General features: G+C 32.1%; 1 protein-coding gene across 3 annotated transcripts in view; it reads right to left on the reverse strand.

Annotated features, from left to right (window-relative positions):
- The window catches only part of LOC127700039 (receptor-type tyrosine-protein phosphatase T-like), a 253,165-nt gene that overhangs the window by 189,460 nt on the left and 40,921 nt on the right, over nt 1–22,784 (reverse strand). For all 3 annotated transcript variants that reach the window (XM_052203485.1, XM_052203493.1, XM_052203503.1), the window contains exons 9-17: nt 22,263–22,400; nt 16,975–17,118; nt 15,728–15,862; nt 8,939–9,070; nt 6,281–6,392; nt 3,307–3,386; nt 2,840–3,126; nt 2,139–2,226; nt 813–880 (exon numbers count right to left, since the gene is read on the reverse strand). In XM_052203485.1, the coding sequence (XP_052059445.1) occupies nt 813–880; nt 2,139–2,226; nt 2,840–3,126; nt 3,307–3,386; nt 6,281–6,392; nt 8,939–9,070; nt 15,728–15,862; nt 16,975–17,118; nt 22,263–22,400 (1,184 nt within the window). The remainder of the gene's footprint in view (nt 1–812; nt 881–2,138; nt 2,227–2,839; nt 3,127–3,306; nt 3,387–6,280; nt 6,393–8,938; nt 9,071–15,727; nt 15,863–16,974; nt 17,119–22,262; nt 22,401–22,784) is intronic.

Below are 22,784 nucleotides of genomic sequence, written 5' to 3' on the forward strand. Positions count from 1 at the left end.
GGGTCAAAGATCTGACTTTATTATAGGACAAACCCCAAGCCAATGATGTAACTGCAAGCAAAGTCTGGTTATTCTAAAATGTAAAATAAAAAAGTTATGAGCCGAATATTAATTGGATAAGGTTTTACTATCATAGTGTTCAAAAATTAAAGTCAAAAGGTCAGCATGACCTGAATGTAGTAGGTGGTACATACCCAGCCCATGATGCAACTGCATACCAAGTTTGATTTACGGGACAAAAGTTATGTATTGGAAAAGAAGCGGGACGGACATACGGACAGATAGATGGACATGGTGATTTCTATATAAATAACCCTAAACAAATGGGGGGAGGGGGTTTGTCGATCAAAAAGTCCATCATCTCGGATGTTTGTGTTTTTTCGAATTAGTGCAGTTCTTCACAAAGCAAGTTTTTGCATGACCTAAAACACGAAATGTGTATCTGTAATGCCCATTTTCTTCTAATGGAAAGCTATGTATAATGAGACGATGTAAGTGGTATTCGATTTTTTATTTGACCATGGGGAATAGAAGTGTAATCGTAGACAAAGATCTTAAGTTTGGATATTACAGTAAAGTTATTGAAGATTGTAATTGAACATTTTGCCGCGATAAAACAATGTGATGTAATCCTGGACTCTTTAACTACTAGTCACTTATAGGAATCTGACAACGTTGATAAATTTTGCCGTAATGTTTTGATGTTGTACTTTAATTGGTGGACGCGATGATTACTTAGTCAGCATGGTCAGATCGTGGAACCTGACGATGTTAAAAATCTCAAAGCGTTATATTAAAGGACATTATCTTACATCAATGTAACTAGCGTTTATGTAATCATGCTTGATATCTCCTGCCAACACAACCCTTGAATGGTCATCTACAAGAACATAATATAGTTGATACAATATATACATATACATTTACTGTTACGTTCAATACATGAGATATATTAAACTGGTACATTTAAAAATATGTTTCATAGTACAATTACTTATTTTTACAAGCTTTCCATTACGTAATGTTATAGAAAACATAAACTAAGATAGGTATTATTTATGTCCAATGCAATGCATATATGCATGAATCTTATGCAGAAAATGGTTTGATAAGGAAAAACCGAGAAATAAACATCAACATGTTGTAGATTTAACTCCAATCAGTTATAAGACAAATTTCAAGTTAACCTATAACGCAGACTTGGCTTAATACGTTTTGTGTTTGGTTTTTTGAGTGCCGACAAAGATTATTTTTTACAAATCCGTTGCTAATGATAGGTTTAAAGCACCCTATGTTCTTCAATTAAATGAAGCAGTTTACTAGTATATTACTTTCCAGCCTCAACATTTGGTTTTTTTTTTATATGTAAACCGATCGTTTTCTGCATGTGTACGATCGAAGATGACGGAGAAACTCAATACTACGTTAATTTGATCACGAAATAAATTGCATCATGCAAAATCATCCCATAGTTAGTCTAAATAAAGGCAATAGTAGTATACCGCTGTTCAATAGTCATAAATCGATTTAATTTAAACAAATGCAGGTCACAAACCAAAACTGAGGGAAACACATCAACTATAAGAGGAAACAAAACGGAACAACAGAAACACTGAACTGCTACAAAAACAAACGCCAACATACATAGAAACGGACTATGTGATAACAACTGCCATATTCCTGACTTGGTAACGGACATTTTACATGTTTTAAGAAAAAATGGTGGTTGAACTTGGTTTTATGACTAGCCAAACCTCCCGCTTATATGCTAATGTTGAAAATACCGCAAAAATGACATATTACGTGACAGGAATACAGTACAAATAAATGCAAGAATTTCAGGATATAAACTGTCCACATATTTGTAAAGATTTATGTAAACAAATTTGACGTTAGTGGAAACCTTTGTCATAACCCCTCCCTCCCCCCCCCCCCCCCCCCCCCCCCAATTCCCTTGTGTGAGTCGTTTTCATCAGATTAAGTAGTTGAAACATCGTGTTCAAACAATCTAGAAACTGCACCCAAAACAAAGTTATTATAATGCATGTCACCTCACATTTAAATGTTGAATCGGTTCCCGTGCTCCTTGTTTTCTTAAGTTTTGATTATAAATTAAAAATATAACTAAAAATACGTACATGGCCATGTTGAGAGGAATCGATTTTTAACTTTGTTTTCTTCTTTTGAACCTTCAGTATGAGCATGAACAAGCCCTTTAGGTAAGATCTAAAAGGAGTATGGTGTAATCAATTTAATATATCCACTTGAACGGTTTAATTTTAGGTACAAATATATCCAAAAATGTAAACAAGAAATTACTAAAGATGAGTATCGATATCATGAAATGTGAGGTTACTTAAAGAGATCGTAAATGAACAACCTCAACCTATTGGTCCTTTAGGAGTCTGTAGTTCAGTGGTTGTCGTTTGTTTCTGTCTGTTTCAAATATTGTTTCATATAATGGCATGTGCAAAAATCGGGCCGTTAGTTTTCTCGTTAGGATTGGTTCAATTTTGTATCCAGAACAATTTATAGGTTCGTAGTTTTATTCATTATTGAAGGTCGTAATGTGGTCTGTAGCTGTTCGTTTCATTGTTTCTGTTAGCTTGTTGTCTAATTGTCAATTATATTGATTTTCCTCATTTTTATTTCTTTATATTTAACAATAGAAAGGTGTCTGTACAATACATAAAGATTTATATCACACGTCATGTCAATTATGTACATTTCTAACTTCATATTCTATCTTCAAATATAGAAAATTTCTGTGCATTCATCATTTATAAGAACAAGATAGTGGAACTCGTCATAGTTATCATAGAACAATGAATTAACTGACCTCATATTCATTCTTGAAACCATCATCCCTTTTTTTCTCGTTGATAACTTTTCTAAGGTCTTCTATTAGCACTTTGTATTTAGTAATTTTTTGTTCAGAAGGGTCATTATGATACACATTTTCTTCTTCTTCTTCATCATCATACTCTTCTGGGTATTCGTCTTTTACTTCAATAACACTTGTTTTACTTTCTTTTTTACCAGACATGGGATGTTTTGCATTATCAGAATCCTGTTCACTTTCTAAATTTAGATATATATCCTCCGTCTTCAGTTTATCTTTATGATCTTAAATTAAAAAAAATAACAACTATTAAATGGACGAATAGATAGATGGAGGAAGGGAGGAAGGGATGGAGAGGAAGAGGGATGGATGAATAGATGACTGGACACATGGAGGGAGAGAGAGAACATGGTATACAATTTCAAATTTTCGACCGAATATAACATGTATAATGATTTACTCACTACAATACGTATTTTCGTGGCTTCCCGTTATCTTGTCCCGGTTGCTGAGATATTTTTCACTTTTAGGTTTAGATCTTCGCCTACAATTAACAAAAAAACTATAGCTTTTTCCCTTAAATGCAAACGTTTGTGAAATTCTCAAATTTTTTAACTTTTTTAAATAGTTATACCTTGTGAGATGTTCTATGATAGTTGTTATTCATTTGAAGATTTTTTGATATTTTTCATTCTCTTCGATATATTAAATTTGTCCCTATACATGCTATACAATGAGTTCCTGAACAAAACCGTCTGCCGTTTGGAGAATATGAACCGTTTAACTTTATGCTCAGATATTGTCTTCATCCCATCCCATCATTTTGATTTGGTAAGGTTTTAAGTTCCCAGTCGTAAGTGGTCTGTGTCGTTTTGTATGTTTTGCTTGTCCTTTTGACGTCATCCAATTTGCTTTTCTGTAGTTTCTATTTTTTCGACTTATGGCTTTATATTATTATAAGTAAGAAATTCTGTAATAAACATGTCAAAATAACTGTGCATTCCTGAAATTAATATTGCGGAGGACAGTCATTTCCGTGGAATTGACTGTTATTTGGACATGTTAAAATAAAAATACACCTTGCATATTGAAAACGAGTCTTAAGAGTGTAAAATTTCGATATTTTTTTTTTAGTTTAGTAATGGCTTTTCTTTCATTTTCCTCGTGTTGTACCCACTAATCCGCGGGCAGTATATTACGATCAAGCTCACTTTGTACCCACAACATGGGATTTTGATGAACGGTAGTATATACACCATAGAATAAAGTTCATCAATAATTATTTTAAAAGTCATATAACAAGCACGTCTTTCTTGTAGTGGAAATGAAAGGATATTTATTTGTGTTTTTAAGTTGTGTTTTTTTTTTACAAAAAACTAACATGTGTGTATATTTTTTGCTGGATGTGTTTTTGTTTGATTAATAAATACTGGATGAAGAACAATCTAAGAAGAACTATCTGGTATACGTAGGGTAATTTCCCATGTACATGTATGTAACACTGGGTTCTATATAATTTAACTAGTAAGGTCGTGATCGATTATTAATGATTTCGGAAATAAGATATCATTCTATATCTCTAATCATTTCATCAGATTAAATAACATAAACAAGACAAACATGGTTAATGCAAATCAGCACATGGATTTGGCTTTGCTGGTTTCAAAGAATCATATTTTTATCTAATGTACTACGAATCAATTGAAGAAAGAATTCGAATAATAATAAAAAACAAAACAAAAATCCATTGAATAATTTTCCCTTTTCATGAAATGACGGTACAATTTTTTAGACTTTCAACAAGGATTATTGATTTTCCATTGAATCAAGTTGAACACTTATTTTGTTTCATGTCACAAAATTGTACATGCCAAACGTTTTGTAGATGAGTCCTGATCCTGATCCTGATACTGTCTAAAATGACATTCCGGGAAAACTTATTTTTTTATTCACTATTTTCCATCATCCTATCGGAGCATTAAAGTTTATAAACATCCGCATTACTAGAAAATTTCATGGTTCCGTCTTTAATTGCTTTAAATTTAATGAAAAGTTACTTTTTAATCTTATTAAAACATTTCAACATTAACTTCTTCATGTATATAGCCCATATAACTGTGATATTTACTTCTGAACATTAAGAAAAATAGTCAATGCAATCGACTATGTAATACGTTTCTGTCGAAAATAAAACATAAACCCGGACAAAAATATAACAGTTGCCTTGGTTTGATTTCCTTCACCTTCCAAAACATCCGTCCATCCCTGCCGTATGATATTTATAAAATCGTAAACACTTAGCAACAATAAAAGATCTAAACAATTCTTATGTCCACCACCGAATGTTCACTACTTTCTAATGTTTTTTTTAAATGCAACAAACGTTTTGCCTGTACGTAATCTAAATACAGCGTTATCGTCATTTCGAAGAGATGATATTTTAAAAGGTTAAATTTGAACAAATCTTTAAGTGATGTTTTTTTCGTTAGTTTTCATTATTAAGTTAAATTAATGTACTGTGCTCAACCTTCTAAAAAAATTAAATTGTGTTACAATTAATATTTTTAAGATGACCAGAAAAGGAGTGGTACGAATTAGATAGTGCTCGTTTTTACCCACTTGGATATAATCTGTGACAGAAATTCAGCCATTTTTACCCGCTTGGATATAAGCAGTGACAGAAATGCAGCCAGAAAATGCATTGGAATATAAAAAAATAATTTTAAAACTGTCTTGATTAAAATTATAAAGAATCTTAAGTGTACTATGAACAGTTGATTGGGGATATTATTGCTGAATTTTAATGAATCCGATGATATATTTTATACGATAGTATTACGACTTGCAAGTAAAAACTGTATTTTAATAATGAGAAAATTGGTGACATTGTATTACTACGTTGTCATTACTCCCATCCGGACTATCATACCTTTAAATCCAATATCAACCGTTTTAGTAAGTGTTCACCTTCATTCAATTTCGCAATACGTCATTTAGAAATATTTCCATGGGCTAACACTTGGTCCATCACAGTATCCAATGGGCGAGACGTCCGGATGTATAACGATGAACCATAGAGCGTTTGAACAAAAATGTTTGTCACAGGTGAATTTTAATTGATAAACGGTTTTCTTATACAATTGGAAACTACTTGACACATCATGATTAAATATGAACAGCTGAATTTTTGACCTGTTGCGTTTCTTTTGAAAAATAGTTTCATATACTTGCACGTGTTTAATTTAACATAATAGATGATTGACCAATTTTCAAACGATTGCCTTCAATTCAATTCAATAGTAAGTAAAGTTTTTGTTCCACATATCACTTGACACAGCTTAAGGTAATATATAATCAAGCGATACATAATTAATGTTTGCTTACATCAACGCACATGATGAAAGGCCAAAATCTTAAATATTTTGAAGGTAAACTTACCTGTATATAATAATTATTATTGCCACTAAAGCTATGATAACAATTGTAGCCGCTATGCCTCCTCCTACTGCTGCACCTGAATTGTTGCCGTTGGACATAACCCCTGCAGCTACTGAAAATATCAGGAGTTCTTATCTTGGATGATAAAAGAATTTTAACTCCTTCTTTGTACATTTTAGGCAGATTTTTACAAATGTTTTAGCGTTATCAAGCAGAATCATTAATTGACAGATTTTGTAATCAGACATTTGTTTACTGTATTGTTTTGTCACTAAAAGAGAGGCGAAAGATATAAAAGGGACATTACCTCTAATATATCAAGGCAATTATATTATATTATCAGAACGATAATTAGCGTACGTGTTTATTTTTCTTTCCCCATTATAACTCTGATTATGATAAATACATGAATTGTTTACTTACCCTATAGCTATTATTACGATACATGCATGAATTGTACAGGTTTTCTTTTATCGTTAAATCTAGTATCATTATAGTTGTTATTATTGGATATTTGTTTAAAATAACTGTACAGGATACACCTCCGTACTTTAATCTTGCCATGTATCGCTAGGTACATGATATTCAAATAGGACCTTATTATTATGATCTCTTTTTCCTGTTTTTACTTGTTCTGACTGACAAGTCATACAAGGGACAAATCACTTTATATATATTTAAAAACTTGCTGCAAATCTTCAGACATCAAAGGCTTAATAAAGCAAATGTGTCAATGGTAGCCCGAACTCGCTGTGTAATTATGTTATACATTCACAAGTTGTGAGTAGGTTGCATCAGGCCGATAATAGCCAAAAACTCAAAACTTACGCAGACAATATCAAATTAAATCATTAGTATAATAAAGTCAGCTACACATCATAATGATTACCTAGTATGAAAGCTCCTTACAATCACAAATAGTAATTGTGTAACTATATTTTAAAGATTAGTTAAAACTTCAATGACTCACGTAAAAAAGTCATATTAAAATCTCGGCAAGGTATGGTCCACTACACACAAAAAACAATCGTATTCAGTATGAAACTTTTCTAACAAATTGTCTGAAAGAATGTGCAGAAAAGTAACCTAGAAAGTATCACAGCTTATGGTCAAACTGTATCTTGGTATGCATGCGCATTGGAAAGTCGGACTAACAGACGAAGACTATTGGCATATCCCTAGCAAGGCTCGATCGGGGACAGCAGTTATGATATTTTCCCTTAATATATCAAGAAAATTTATTTTCACGGACAAATTCATCGGTAAAAATAATCGTGTTTATAACGCATGATACTATATTTACTCATTAAATTTCTCAATTGTATAGTTGATAAGAAATAATATAGTGTATCAAATTATCACATAAAACCACTACACGAGTATGGAAACCCATTAGCAAAGTAGCATCTTTTTTATTGTTGTTCATAACGAGAGGAAATATTCAACATAAAGCAAACACTCTCAATTCACTGCAACTTTAAGACGGTCGCTATCACCGGCGAGATCGCCGCAAATACTCGCAACTCACTGCAACTTTAAGACAGTTTCTATCACCGGTGAGAGCGCAAACATTCTCAACTGACTGCAACTTTAAGACGGTCGTTATCATCGGTGAGAGCGCAAACACTTTCAACTCACTGCAACTTTAAAACGGTCGCTATCACCGGTTAGATTGAGGTTTTTTCTATGTTAATCCTTCAATATCGGTGCAGTGATGAACACGGTTGCGGGGTAATATCAAATTAAAAAATAAAAAACTGGCATATAAAAATACAGTAGAAATGAAAAAATGCAGATAAGAAAAGGTGGGAACATAAAGTTACATGTTAAATATTCCATATTTAGCAGTACCTATATACAGAAAAAAATCTCCCAGTTGATACGTTCTTCCAAAGATTGCGTTCCCTTCATTATTTCCACGATAAATGGTTTCTGCTTACAAGAGTTCCAAGTGGTTAAGTCGAAGTCATTCTTTCGAACGTTTCACTTACACCATTACGAGTTGGCTGCCCGTTTTAGAATATAGGCGTCACAAATGAATAATGATATTTTCAAATTGTCGTAACTACCATCTTGTCTTCCTTTCTTCGATGTGTCATCAAGACTTATTACCGGATTTGCACTTGCATAATAAACACTACAAATGCAACATGTAGAGCAGGAATTGCAAACTCGTCCGGAGCAAAAACGTTCACCCTGGGTGTTGACTTGAGTCGTGTTGCTTTGTCAGTTGATTTCTATGAAGTATTGTGAGGGCTTGTTCGCCTTTTCGTCGTTTTTTGGTTTTGCAATTGCATTGTCAGTTTTTGTTTGATTTATAAGTTGAGAATGTCCCCTTCCTTTAGACTCTTTTAGATATCTTTATAGGACATTGCGTTTATGAACAGAGTAAACATTTAGTTATTATTTCGGAAAAAAACATTGTTAGGGAAATCGCGTTTACATTTCTAAAGACTAAAAGCAGTGATGTGTATTCCTTTAAATGAAACATTCAGACGCCAGAAAATGAAATGTCACAATAAGCCAAGTACAGCATAACTGTATACATTACATACTAGTTAAAGTAAACACACATGCATTAACACGAATATTGAGACACAGAACACCAATGAAGGTAGCATCCAATCTCATGAGCGTGTATTGTTAAGTTAAATATACCTTTGCACTTAACTCCTTCGTATCTGTCAATACATCCATATGAACAATTTCCTTCAAGTATTTCACATGACTTGTTGAGGCATGTTGTACACTCCATTAGGCAATTAAAACCATAGAAGCCATCGTCACATTCTGAAAGAGTTTCCAATTTAAGGTACACAAATCACCAATGGATCATACATTCGAAAAGATGCATTACAATACTTCATGTTGATATTTGAAAGGCCTTATAAAATAGGGATGGGCACGAGTTACTGACAAATGTAATCGATTAATACTCGATTACTTGAAGGATTTTTGTGTAATCAATTACGAATCGATTACTCTGATTTTTGTATGTAATCGATTGCAATCGATTACTTTATCGAAAGTGATTACATTACTTTTCGATTACTGTCAATTACATGCTGCAAAACTACCAAAAAAAATAAAGTAACTTATAATAAACACAATTATGTTGATCAACGTACGTAAAGTGGAAATTAAGAACTTTACAAAAAAAAAACAGCATTTAAAGCATTGTTTCCAATTTTTTTGTTGACAGTTGTTTTCTGGATGGAAGCTCTATTTGAGGATCGAACCATCAAAAAATTCTTGAAATTTTGATTTTCAACATGATTAAGTGGTGATAAATGTATCAATCATTTTTTTTATATTAAAGATGATTTTCTCGACGCATTAAATTTGCGCGCAAAAATCATTACCTTTGCACGCAGCTTTTGATTACATTTGCGCGCATTGGTTTACAGATAAACTCTGGTAAATGCAGGTAGCTTAAACTTATTTATTTTCGAGAAGGATAAGTCCATTTTATTATGAACAAGCACTTAGTCCTGGAAATATATACAGATAAAAATGTAAAAACCATAACAAATCTAAAGATTAAAAGTTCTGATTTAACATGTCGTAACGCTCTGCATATTGGAAGCCCAATTCTTTAAGAAAACACAAAACACAAAAATACTATAAGTACATGGTTGTGCTGAATAGAATTGCTCATTGAAGTGAGTAAAAAGGGAATCTGCTGAAATACCTTTGCAATTATTTATGGTGCATCGCCATGAAATATTCTCTGACCTCAGTGTTCTGTCGATACGAAAAGTAAATCCATCATACACTAATGATATTCTCCTACGACTTGTTTCTGACAAACGAAACTCCGTGTTTATGCCTTGGAGCAATTTTTAAAACTCACTTAAATAATACTAAAGTTTTCACTATTCGGTAAAAACAAGGAAACAGAATACTATTTACTTTGAAATATTTGCAATTAAGTTACATATATGTCTTATATAGATATAGGAAGATGTGGTATGAGATGATTTCTCATGATCACTTTATATCTTTTTAGAATTTAATATGAAAAATATATAATTTAAATGTACAATTATGTTCATAATTCAGAACAACTATAGTCATACTAATTATGTTTTTTTTTTACCTGTGTTACCTGTAAATGTAATCAAAAGCTGCGGGCAAACGTAAAAAAAATGTAATTCCCAAATGCGCGCAAATGTAGTGCGCTCGATTTTCTCCATATTTTGCTGCTATTCTGACTTAAGCTAGTTTTTTTACTCATTATTAACAAGTATTTTTGAATATAATTCATTTCAATGTTGGAAGTTTCCTCTAGAAAACAAAAATATATAAAAAGTAGAGTAAGTAATTAGTTCAGTTAATTTTTTAAATGGAAATTTATGATTTAAAATTGCATTGATGAATAAATCCTTTTGTTTGGATAACTCAGTATTTATAGTTTGTAAAACTGCAAATGGAGTACAACTTATAACCTGGGGCAATCTAATGTAAATCTCCTACTGAATAAGACATAAATGAAATCAAAATCAAAGTCTGCATCTTATTGATTAGAAGTCTTTGATCATCTCGTTAGTAAAGACAAGACGTTTGCTGAGAACTTTTTATTCTCTATTCAAAATTATAAACAATATATATGTTAAGGGTCAAAATGGGATACATGTATCTATTTATGAACAAGGATTTCAATGCATAGCCATTAGTTCGTTGTCAAAAGAATTTTGTTTACTTTCTTGATTTTTATATCATAACATTATGACGAAATAACTGTTTATCTATTCTAAGATAAAAGTCTAACTCAGTCATTTGTTTTCAAAACCAGGATATACAATAAAATTTGGTAGGAGATCTTTTTGATCATAATGCAGCTTGCAAAAATAGATAGAAATAAGGCATTTGATAAACTCTTAAGTCGTATAAATACATTCTGTTTTATCTGTACTATAAAGTGATGGATACATACATATTTTCATTTAAAATAGGTTATGTTTCATCAAACTATTTTACTAAAGTAATCGAAATGTAATCGAAAAGTAATCGATAATTACATCATAATTTTTGCTGTAATCGATTCAATTACGATTGCATGTAATCGAAAATGTTTTCTATTACAGATTACTGTCGGTTACTGGAAAAAATGTAATCAATTACAATCCATTACGATTACAGATTATGATTACCCCATTTCTGATATAAACTGTTATGACTATGTTTGGCTAGCCACGAAACCAGGTGCAACCCACCATTTTTTCTTAAAATGTCCTGTACCAAATCAGGAATATGGGAGTTGTAATCAAATAGTCCGTTTCTATGTATGTTGGCGTTTGTTTTTGTAACAGTTCAGTGTTTATGTTTGTTCCGTTGTTTTCCTCTTATACTTGATGTGTTTCCCTCTGATTTGGTTTGTGATTCGGATTTGTTTTTGCTTAATCGAATTATGACTATTGAACAGCGGTTTACTACAGTTGCCTTTATTTATGACACTCTTCCAAGGATTTGGATTTGAAATGATGTTGAGTGCATATAATCAATCGAATGATTAAGTGTGTTTTGCATTATCTTTAGATACTACATAATTACGGAAAATCGAAAATGAGTATTTTTCATTGAAAATTATTCAGAATTAGAACACTCAAATTAAAGAAATGTCGTAACTGAGACTATCAAAATTTGACAAAACGATAATGCAAAAAAAAAACATTATGTCGAGCAAAGCATGCTTGCAGTCACATGAAGCAAATGCAAGTCTGTTTTAAGCTGTGTTGAACGGAAAGTTGGAGATCGATAATTTCTGATGTAGATTAATGTAGCAATTTAATGTACATTGTAACTTAACAGTTTTATACAACCTTCTACTTGAACTCATATCATCACTATAATTTTAACTCGAACAAGAAGTATAATATTAGTTGTCATTGCCAACGTCGTTAAGTCATGTTTAACTTTGAATTTTAAACCCGGCAATCAATGTTGAACAAACTTAAGGGATTTAAAGCAAGGACTCGGTTCTTTAAATAACTCAAAACGTTAACAAAAACTTTAATCTATCTCTCAAATTAAGATTTTTTTTTGGTGGGTTTGAAGATTTTGTGTCATTCTTAAAAATTGAATAACCCGTGTACCATTAGTAACATGCGTTGTATTCAAGTGCTCGTTCATGACAATGCATTCCTATTTGACAAGTGATACTCGTCGCAATTCGTATCTTGACATGCAATTTATAATAATTTTTGGTTATATTTTGTAGGTTTTATAACAAAGAAGATTCAATTTATATGCCCAGATGCATAAAATATCAGTACTTTTAAGTTTTCTTCCATGTGAAATTACCAGAAGCTCGATATAAATGCGATTAGTTTTCAGGATAGAGAATATAGACTTTGATCGATGGAAATTACACAGACAATGAAAAATAAAAGATCACAACAATCAACGCAGGAAACTAGTGAAAAAGCAACATAAACCATACAACTGCATGGACTGAAGTCGGCTGCTCTGAAAGGACACACAATAGTTTCACTCGTCCCTACTCTCATAACAAGAACACGATTCCTATGATAAAGTTGCATTCGGTAATAAATTAAATGAGAAAAATATGGCAGGATTATGTTTACAAAAATTGCATAGATTCGTAGACTTTTAAGACGGACCTCAATCGAAAACTAACATGACCTATACTTATATCCTTAAAAGTACACCACTCAATTGATGCCCAATGTTTAAACATATATATTAGACCAACAATACACATCAGCATTGATTTCATAAAACAAGTTTATCTTATTAAAACGTGATTTGTGATTGTGTTCAGTTATCATAAAAATAGAGAAACAGTAAGGTACTTAATATTAAAAAAAAGTAGACACACGAAACTAAGTTAACGAGCAGTAGTTATGGAATATATAAAGATCATTGTCATTTTAACATTGCTTAAATGTATAGACGCATTTGAACTGGAAACATTTCGGAAGCATAATATACCACTGTCATGTCAGTTGTCAAAATCTTTTACGTATCTCATACAATTGTCTTGATTTATATGCAATTGCAATCTGGAGGCCAGAATGTTGAAATAGAATTGGAATAAAAAAAACAACATAAATTTCTAAAATTGAATAAAACACTTCTGTTCAATTTTCGATTCCTATTATAATATAATCTATAAACGTATTGTATAGAAGTAATACGACGGGTACGACATGCGTAGACGAATCTGGTTACCAGACACGAGTGCATGAGATCACCTACATTTTTGTAGGAAGTGTGCTGCTCAGTCATTTTATAGTTAATAATCATGTCACTACCACCACTACCACAGCTCAGCTTAAGGCCTCCTTTCAACAATGGAAGGTCCCCAGTATGTATTGGTTAACTAAACTACATAAAAAAAAAACGTAAAATATCGTTTCACCTCGGTCTTGGTGTTTTACTACTAATCTGTCAGTGCTTTTAACGAGTTTCTTAACTATTATCAAAGAACTTATCATTATTTTTGTAATAAACATATGAAATTGTGGAAAACAATTCTTTGGGTGTTTTAGATAAATCACGTGCTTTTGATGGACCTTTTGAATCGGTTGACCGTTTTGACTTTTCCAATCTTTATACTACACTTCCACATAGTCTTATCAAAAAGTTTTCCTATTTGATTTAATGATCGTTTGACAAATCTGATTGCAAATTTATTTGCTTTAACTCATATAAAGCCTTTTCTTAAATGAGAAAGGTAAATATGCTTGATATACTGTCTGGTGGTGTGATGAGATGATTAAAGCCATAAAGTTTCTCCTTGACAGCAATTATGTACGTTTCGGCTTTAAAGTTTATCGACAAATTGTAGGTATTCCTATGGGCATAAACTGTCCCTTTAATATCAGACTTGTTCCTGAACTGTTATGAATCACATTATATGGCCAAACTAAGTAAAAACCCGTCTAAATTCCGTTTATTTGATAAATTCGGCAACACTTTCAGTTATCTTGATGATATTTTTTCGTTAAATAATCAAGAATTCTCTAAATATATTGCCGAAATTTACCTAAAGGAACTTACCTTAAATAAATCAAATATTAACAGCAATAAGTGTCCTTTTCTAGATTTAGACATTTCAGTTTTACACCAGAAACTCTACACAAAAAAGCGACGACAAAAGGGATGATTTTTCTTTACCTATTGTTAATTGTCCTTTGATGGACGGTGGTTTTTCTTTGGCACCGTCTTACGGTGTTTATCTATCCCAACTCGTTCGCTATGCCCTTGTCTGTAGTGACGTTTTGGATTTCAATGAGCGTAATCTGTGTATTACTTGTAAATTACTAATTCAGGGATTTCGTTAACACAAATTACTTTAAACCTTTAATAAATTCTTCCACAGATACAACGATTTGATTTGCAAGTTTGGCTGTACCTGCAAAAACTTATTTCAGATGGATTAGCACATCCCTAATTTTACGGCGATGTTGTTTACCGAGCCTGGAAATTCATATACGATAACTGTAAACTTATCAATCATTTAAGTAAACTCGTTCTAAAAGGTTACCAATTCAACACTATACTTAGATCTTTGAATATTGTTTTTATTGGTATAAATATTGATTCTGTTATCAGTAAACTAAAACCATACAAAATAGTATTATTATACACATATGCAGTTTTACGGTACTACAATCTGTCGATACTTATATTTTGGTATTGCACAAAGTCATGTTTTTCTCTGACAGTAAATGACGTCAAACTAAATCCATTGGATGTTGGATGTGTACTGATTGATATATTTGTCTTAGATACATGATTTCTTTTATTAGTTGTTATTGGCTTTGAACTAGCTGTTAGTAACTGCGAGTACTCTCAGATTTGTGCTTTGTGTTTTTTGTTGTTAGGGATGTATAAATACCCCGCCATGTTCGGTCTGTGTTTTTGTTAGATGTTTTTCTGCTTTGTATCGATCTGATGAGTAAAGCCATTTTCAACTGATTTTTATAGTTTGTTCTTATGTTGTGTAACAACCCTTTCTCACGTTAAGGGAGGGTTGAGCGCTCACAAACATGTTAAACCCCGCCACATTCTTTAAGTGTCTGTTCCATGTCAGGAGACTGTAGTTCGGTGTCGTTGGTTCATGTCTGTCGTATTTGTTTTTCGTAAAGTGTTTTGTAATAAATTAGTCCGTTAGTTTTTCTCAATTGAATTGTTTCATTTTTTTTCATGTCGGGGCATTTATGACTTATGTGACGCTGAAGTGACTTATGTGACGATGTAATTTATTGAAATTATAAATGTTTTTGAAGGAAAGTTCACGTAACGTTTGGAAAATATTTATGTAAATACATAATACAGAATTGGTTGCCAAAAAATTCATTAAAATGATATGAAACTAACAGACAACGCATTTCTTGAAGAAAAGTTGTTTCGAAGTAGAAAGATTTGCCGCACTGTTTCTGTGTTGTATTCGTCCAGAAAAAGGAAATTATATCTTACCTTTATCGCATGATTTGCCATGCCATCCTTTTTTACATTCTCCATCAGAACAAAGACCATCGAATTTGTTGCAAGGTTTAGTGCGACAGTAACATACCTTTGCACAGTCTATCCCAAATTGCCAATCTTCGCATTCTATAGAAATAAGATAATCTTATGTTATAAAGGAAAATAGGATATATTGTTTATGTGTTGACAGATTAGAGTTGTTCTTCCTTTTACTACATACCCCATCCTCGCATCCCCTCCAAAAATCGCAAAAACATACAATCATACAATATATGTTTATTAGTAGTTTGGTTATGTTGTCGCGTCTGATTTGGCACTAAATATTTTGGAATAATACTTGGCTATTTCCATTTAATCATTAGAGATTTCCTTCCAGGTTTTTTGTTAGGGTTTCTGCTACTCAATCTTTAAATAATTTTTTTTGTAAAACCATTTGTTTTTTTGTTTTTTTTGTATTTATTTGTGTGTGACTTATTTCGTTTAGTCATGGTGTCATTTTTCTACGTCGATTTGGAGTTTTAGATTGCCACTGCTTTTCGGTACTAGTATATGATCTTCTGTCGTTACTTTCTTGAAAGGGATTTATTTCAGAATCAATCGGATGTTAGGTAAGAATCTATGTGTTCATTTGTGAATGTGACAACGTGTGTAGCCTCTGTGCATTACATCATTAAGGTTGTATTCCACAGTAGCGATAATTATAATTATCGTCCTTTTTGTTGCAAAACCATTATTTAAGATTAAACATTAAAATCAAACATTTAGAATTAATAAGATTAGAAAAACATTTTTTACTTTAATACAAGTGCACGAGCTAGTAATCCATTGAACGAGTTGCTTGCTTATATTGATTTGTTGTGGTGTACGATTGCGTTGGTAAGCGTAGCACAAGGTATTCAAACTGGATAAAATGATTAAGTATCTTTGTCATCTAAATGTGTTTGAAAAGGGTGAAATAAGCATAATTTAATTTGTAATTTTATGAATTCTGTTATCGTTGAAATGCCATTTGTTCCCTTGGACAAATGCAGAATGTAATAAAACAGGGCTCCAAAAGTTTGCTTTCCTGGCATGCTTAGGGGTATTGCATAACAGGAAAAATTTGAATAAAATGATTTATTAATTTAAAAAAAACATTGCTCATTCATTGATTTGTTTAAAGCTACATAATGTTAATTTAACAATATTTTCCTCTATCCCAAGTGATGTTCAATTATCTGACTGCAGATAATACATACCCTGATTGCAATATTGTCCTTTTACATAACCTGGTTTACATCCACTCGAATTACTGCACTCGCCGTTAATTTTATCACATGTGTTTGATATGCATCCGAAACAGGTTTGCGAACAGTTCGTACCAAAATATCCATCGTCACATTCTACATTTAAACATCAGAGGGAAGAAAAACAAAGATATAATATACAAATAAAAGGCAAAAAGAATGAGATAAGAACAAAAACAAAAATATTGTTTATTTGGAAAAAAAAGTATCGCATTGCTGCAGGCAGTCTCGAAGGTTCCAGTTAGAACAAAATAACATAAATAAATTGTGAAATTTGCGTTTCGTAATGCTAAAATCAAAAATTAGCATTTGTAACTTATCTTTAGAATAGTGCGTCTTTTAATAAATTCACAAATCTTACGTGTAGTTTCCATTGTTATATTCAACGCAAAATAAGTATATCTAAGAGACCTAGCTGGGACGATCTCATTTCATAAAGGATCTCTTCTGTTTACTTAGTGTACCTCGAAATTATTTACCCGGTGTAGGTCTTTAAGTTGAGGTTCAAATTACTGAAAATGCATCGGGCATGACTAATAAGACACGCCCACTCAGAATCAGGGGAGCCAAAATGGGATTGAAAAAAGGCAAGCAAAATACAATCATTTACAATTCCAATTCCCAAAAGTAAAGGTGTATTTGATTGATATTTCTAATTTAAAATCAAACGATATAAGAGTGAAAATTTAAACCTGTCTGAAACCCGTAGAAAATAATATACACAATCAGTACAAAACTATTTACTTACATGTGTAGATAGCCGTCATTGCCTTTAAAATTGTTTTTGTTTTTTGTGTTTTGTGTTTTTTGTTTTTGTTTTTGTTTTTTGTTTTTTTTGCATTGAGAAAATCGGGGGAGGGAAATAAATAGCTGACCTTACAATACAGTTTAAGTTCGACCTTATTCTTGTAAGGCATATTTTTTAGCCTCTTTCCAATGTACGATTTTATTCAAGTGTCTTTTTAAATTAAGTTTTTCAACGTTTGTTCTGCATTATTCTGGGTCAAACCACTTTGCATTTTGTCCTAAATATGCATGAAGCATTTGCAACCGGACATCTAAGGAGCAATCATTTATTCAGTTTCATTTATTGACTTATGTTGATTTTAGTCTTTAGTGGTTAACTGACTCAAAACGATTTCCTCTTTTAAGAAGGCTTCTAAAATGTGTGCAACTTAATATTTAAACGATCGATTTAGTTTAATCTGAAATGGAAGGTTTCTGATTCCGTTAAATATAACATACAACTTGTTTCGGATTTTCAATTGTATAAATGCTAACATACAAATGTCGAAGGGTTAAAAAGCGTCAAGCGACAGAAAATGGAACTGCTTTATTATCCAGTATTTGAAGCTCAATGGTGTCATACTTAAATCGTTAAACAAGAAGATCTTCAAGACGTATCATTTCATTCTGCTAGTGAAAGTTAACATTAGCTTTTCCTTACTCATTTGTCTTTCCATTTGCATTTTGTAGATGACGTAGTCTACAATCTTACATATGACTCGATACGCTTGGTAGATGCCTTAACAATCTAGAAAGTTTGTTTTATACAACATCACTGTTTAATTCATTTACAAATCTACGTACTCATTTGGAATATGCATATTGACACTTACAATGTAACTATCATCGAAGCCCGTTAATTGACCTCAGTATCTGTTAAAAGTGACCAATAGGATTATTGCAGAACTACCGATGACGTTTACCTTGACCTCCATTTAAAAAAGTACTGTAAGAATACATTGTATCCAAACTAGGATAAGGAGTAGAACTGAAAATAAAACGTCAATGTTGGGGCAATGGCTTTAGCCAAATAAATTACGATCACAGTCATGTTGACTCATTTGCAGATATTGTCTAGGTAATCATACCAGTACATTTTTGTATTTGCTGTTTCAAGATTCTCCTTATCTCTTCCATTTTCATGAGACAAACACGGCTAAAAAGTTTCCTTTAAGGGCAATAATTTCTATAAGGAATCAAATGACGATTTCGGCCGTTTAATAATAAGTAGATCTTGTCTTGCTGTTTTTGGTGTTTTGTGGTTTTTTTTTTTTTGTTTTGTTTTTTTTTTATTTTCGTCATAAAATGTCATAGCCGAAAATGCATGAAATGGGTTAAAATCGTCATTGAAGGCGACTGACCATTTCAGTCGTGTGATTTACTTAAAATTTTGTCTTTACCTATTGAAGTTTACAGTTTACATATTATATATTCAGATATACTTAATTACAATAACTACTAAAAGGAGTCGATAACCCTTCCCTATTGAAACAAACCTTTCTTAAATTGGCCCGCCATTGCATTTTTTCTTAGGCGAGCTCATCCCAACGCATTGATGATACCAAAGTTTCATTGAAAAGAAAAATGATAAACAAGTGTACAGACGAAATATCAAAGAGATCGATGAAAAACATCCTCATTCAAATGAGGAAACAGTACTCACTTTGACCTCTATGTTGCAGTACTTAGTGTGTTAAATCGATATTTTAATAAATAGATTGGTTGATTGATTGACGTCCACAGACAAATGTTACATGCATATTAAGGACCAACGCAAACTGACAATTGATACAATTGAAAAATCGACCAGAATTGAATAATTAACGTTCAATGGCAATTATTTCAAACATATTCAGGGCAAGAAACTATTTACAATCAGATAAACTAGGTAGGCTGGTCCTCTCCCTTGCAACATACGGGTATCTCAGACTGTACCTTTGTTGTCAGAGCCAAACAGATAAAGGACAGGGAACCAGTCTAATAAACTAGGCAGGTTCTGGAAGTTGGGACAACACGAATGAAGATCGGTAAATTTGCATCGATGCCAATTGGAAAAAATGAAATGTTGGAAAGAGGTAGACATTTTACCTAAAACGGGGCCCTTAAGGACCCCATAAAAGAGTTGCTTCAATGGTTCTTTTACTAGACGAGAACGTGACACTCTCGCTACACGAAGCACCGGATTTAACGTCCAAATTTCCATCGAACGTGTCTGCGTATTTATACATCCCGCACATCCAAAAGGATGCCCTTCTTTAGCAAGGGTTTACGGTTGTCCGGGAGAAGTCAACTCTTGGGATTTGAAAAAAAGATGTGAGTTATACTTTGATAAGACAGCAAACCAACATTACAGAACAATCAAGACATCTAGAGTCAACATACAGACTTTTTATAATGAACAGATGCCTGTATTAAAATTCAAGGGTGTTTGCTAAATTAAGACGTGGAAAGTGAACTACGGATAATTAAACCCAAAGTTTTTGTTTGCACGTAGTTTATTGAATCTAAGAATGATGCTCAATTTTGAACAAGCGAGCCACTCAAAACTACATTACTTGATCCTGAAGATGTTGCATTTAATCTGTTTATATACAATAAAAAGTAAAATCACAAAAAAACTGAACTCCGAGGAAAATTCAAAAAGGAAAGTCCCCAATCAAATGGCAAAATCAAAAGTTCAAACACATCAAACGAATGGATAACAACTGTCATATTCCTGACTTGGTACAGGCATTTTCTTATGTAGAAAATGGTGGATTGAACCTGGTTTTATAGCTAGCTAAACCTCTCACAGTATGACAGTCGCATCAAATTCCATTATATTGACAACGATGCGTGAACAAAACAAACAGACACAATAGGTAAAAATGTCAAAAAATAGGGGTACAGCAGTCAACATTGTGTTATCATCTTAATCACTATAAAAACAAACAAATGTAACGAAGAAGCACAAACGGGCATACATCAAATTTAACATCCTCATTTTGCTTATATTATACGATTTTATATATCTATGTAAAATCCACCCAGTATGACAGTCGCATCAAATTCCATTATATTGACAACGATGCGTGAACAAAACAAACAGACACAATAGGTAAAAATGTCAAAAAATAGGGGTACAGCAGTCAACATTGTGTTATCATCTTAATCACTATAAAAACAAACAAATGTAACGATGAAGCACAAACGGGCATACATCAAATTTAACATCCTCATTTTGCTTATATTATACGATTTTATATATCTATGTAAAATCCACCCATAAAGGATGGAAGGTTTTAAGTACTGGCGTAAAATCGCGCGTTTGAAATTCGCACAGGTAGACAGTAAATAATTTTGTCGTTCAAAGTATGACGAGACACATAAATACAGAGTCACGTAAAACGGATATCACAAAAAAACAGACTTAACAGTAAAAGTAATATTAATAGATAAAATAATTGTGTGGTTCAAAGTATGACGGGATAAATAAGTAAAGAGTCACGTCAAATGTATATCACAAAAAACAGACTTAACAGTAAAAGTAATATTAATAAATAAAATAATTTTGTCGTTCAATTTTATTCATTGAAGTTTACAGGCATTTTTTTGTTGTTATTAAAACAAATAATTTATAAATCAATTTGACAGAGAACACTGTAATCATTTTGCATTTGCATATCACGTAGCTTAGGTAAATGACATAATTAAACGAACATTTACATGAATATACTGATGAATCTTATGCATCTCGAATTGTTTGGTAGGAAGCTGTAAAACAAGCTGCTTAAAAAAAATTGCTTACTTACTGTTTTCTCGTTATATATTCTTTAAGAATCTATTTCCTTATAACTGACAGATAAACAAATGCCAAATATATATAACAAAAATTTTTTGTACAAAATATTCATTGGTCAGTTATGAATGAGGTAAGTAAAGGGTTTTGAAGAAATTAAGAATGGTTATTCTAAAAATTTGAAGATTAAAAAATATGTATTTTCCCTGTTACTTTTATAAAACCACCCCATGGTGTTTATTTGGAGCCAAAAAAAAATGTTAAATAATTTAGTGATTAAATTATGTAACTGTCATTGCATCGGTCCGTTTTCGTTGCAATCAAGTAACTGTTATATGTATATACCAGTCTTCAAGTGAGTCTTGAGTACTTTTTATCTATTATGTAAGTTGAATCCTATTTAGACTCGTCCATTCTAGGAGGTAAGGCTTATGTAAGTGCCTTTTCTGTGCTGTTCCTAAATTTTTAACGATTTGTAAGTCAGTACAAATTAAATGATAAGTTAATATTGACATTAAAAGACCTCCTCACGAAAAGAGCTGTTAAAATTCCTGTTAAAATGTAAACATCCCTTTTTGTTCGGATGTCTTTTAGTAGCACTCTGCTATACTGGAAATTAAAAGGAAACGATTATATATAATACGTATCAAGCCAATAACACATGAATAAAACAAACCTTTTGTACAGTTATATTCCTCCCATCCTTTATTACAACCTCCAGTACATTCACCTGATACATGATTACATGGCGGATTTAAGCAGTTTGCGGAACAAGGTCTACTACATCCACTTCCGAAGTTTCCACTAGCACAAGCTGTGAAAAAGAAATATGATTGATTTATTGTAGGTTTCGAAACTCTGTGTTAGAGTTAAGCAATACAAAAATCCTGTAATATTTTTTTTTTAAACGAACACTTTGCATCCTGTGTTCAATTTAGTAGTGCAGACACATCATGTTTACTGAAAAGCAATATTAGTGTATTCAAGAAATTTACAAGATCAGACTGTTTTATGATAATTCAATACTATAGATACCTGTAAGAAAAAAATGTTAAATTGTTGCAAAAGGGCAATGTTTTTGTATAAAATTGTACACAATTTATTGGTGATGTAGCCTGCAAAAGGGGTTGTTGAAATTAATATTCAAACACTCTTTTCCATGTTATAGATGTTGCATGTACACTGTATAAGATTCTTA

Source organism: Mytilus californianus, unplaced genomic scaffold, assembly GCF_021869535.1.
Source record: "Mytilus californianus isolate M0D057914Y unplaced genomic scaffold, xbMytCali1.0.p SCAF_1, whole genome shotgun sequence".
NCBI classification, from domain to species: Eukaryota; Metazoa; Mollusca; class Bivalvia; order Mytilida; family Mytilidae; genus Mytilus; species Mytilus californianus.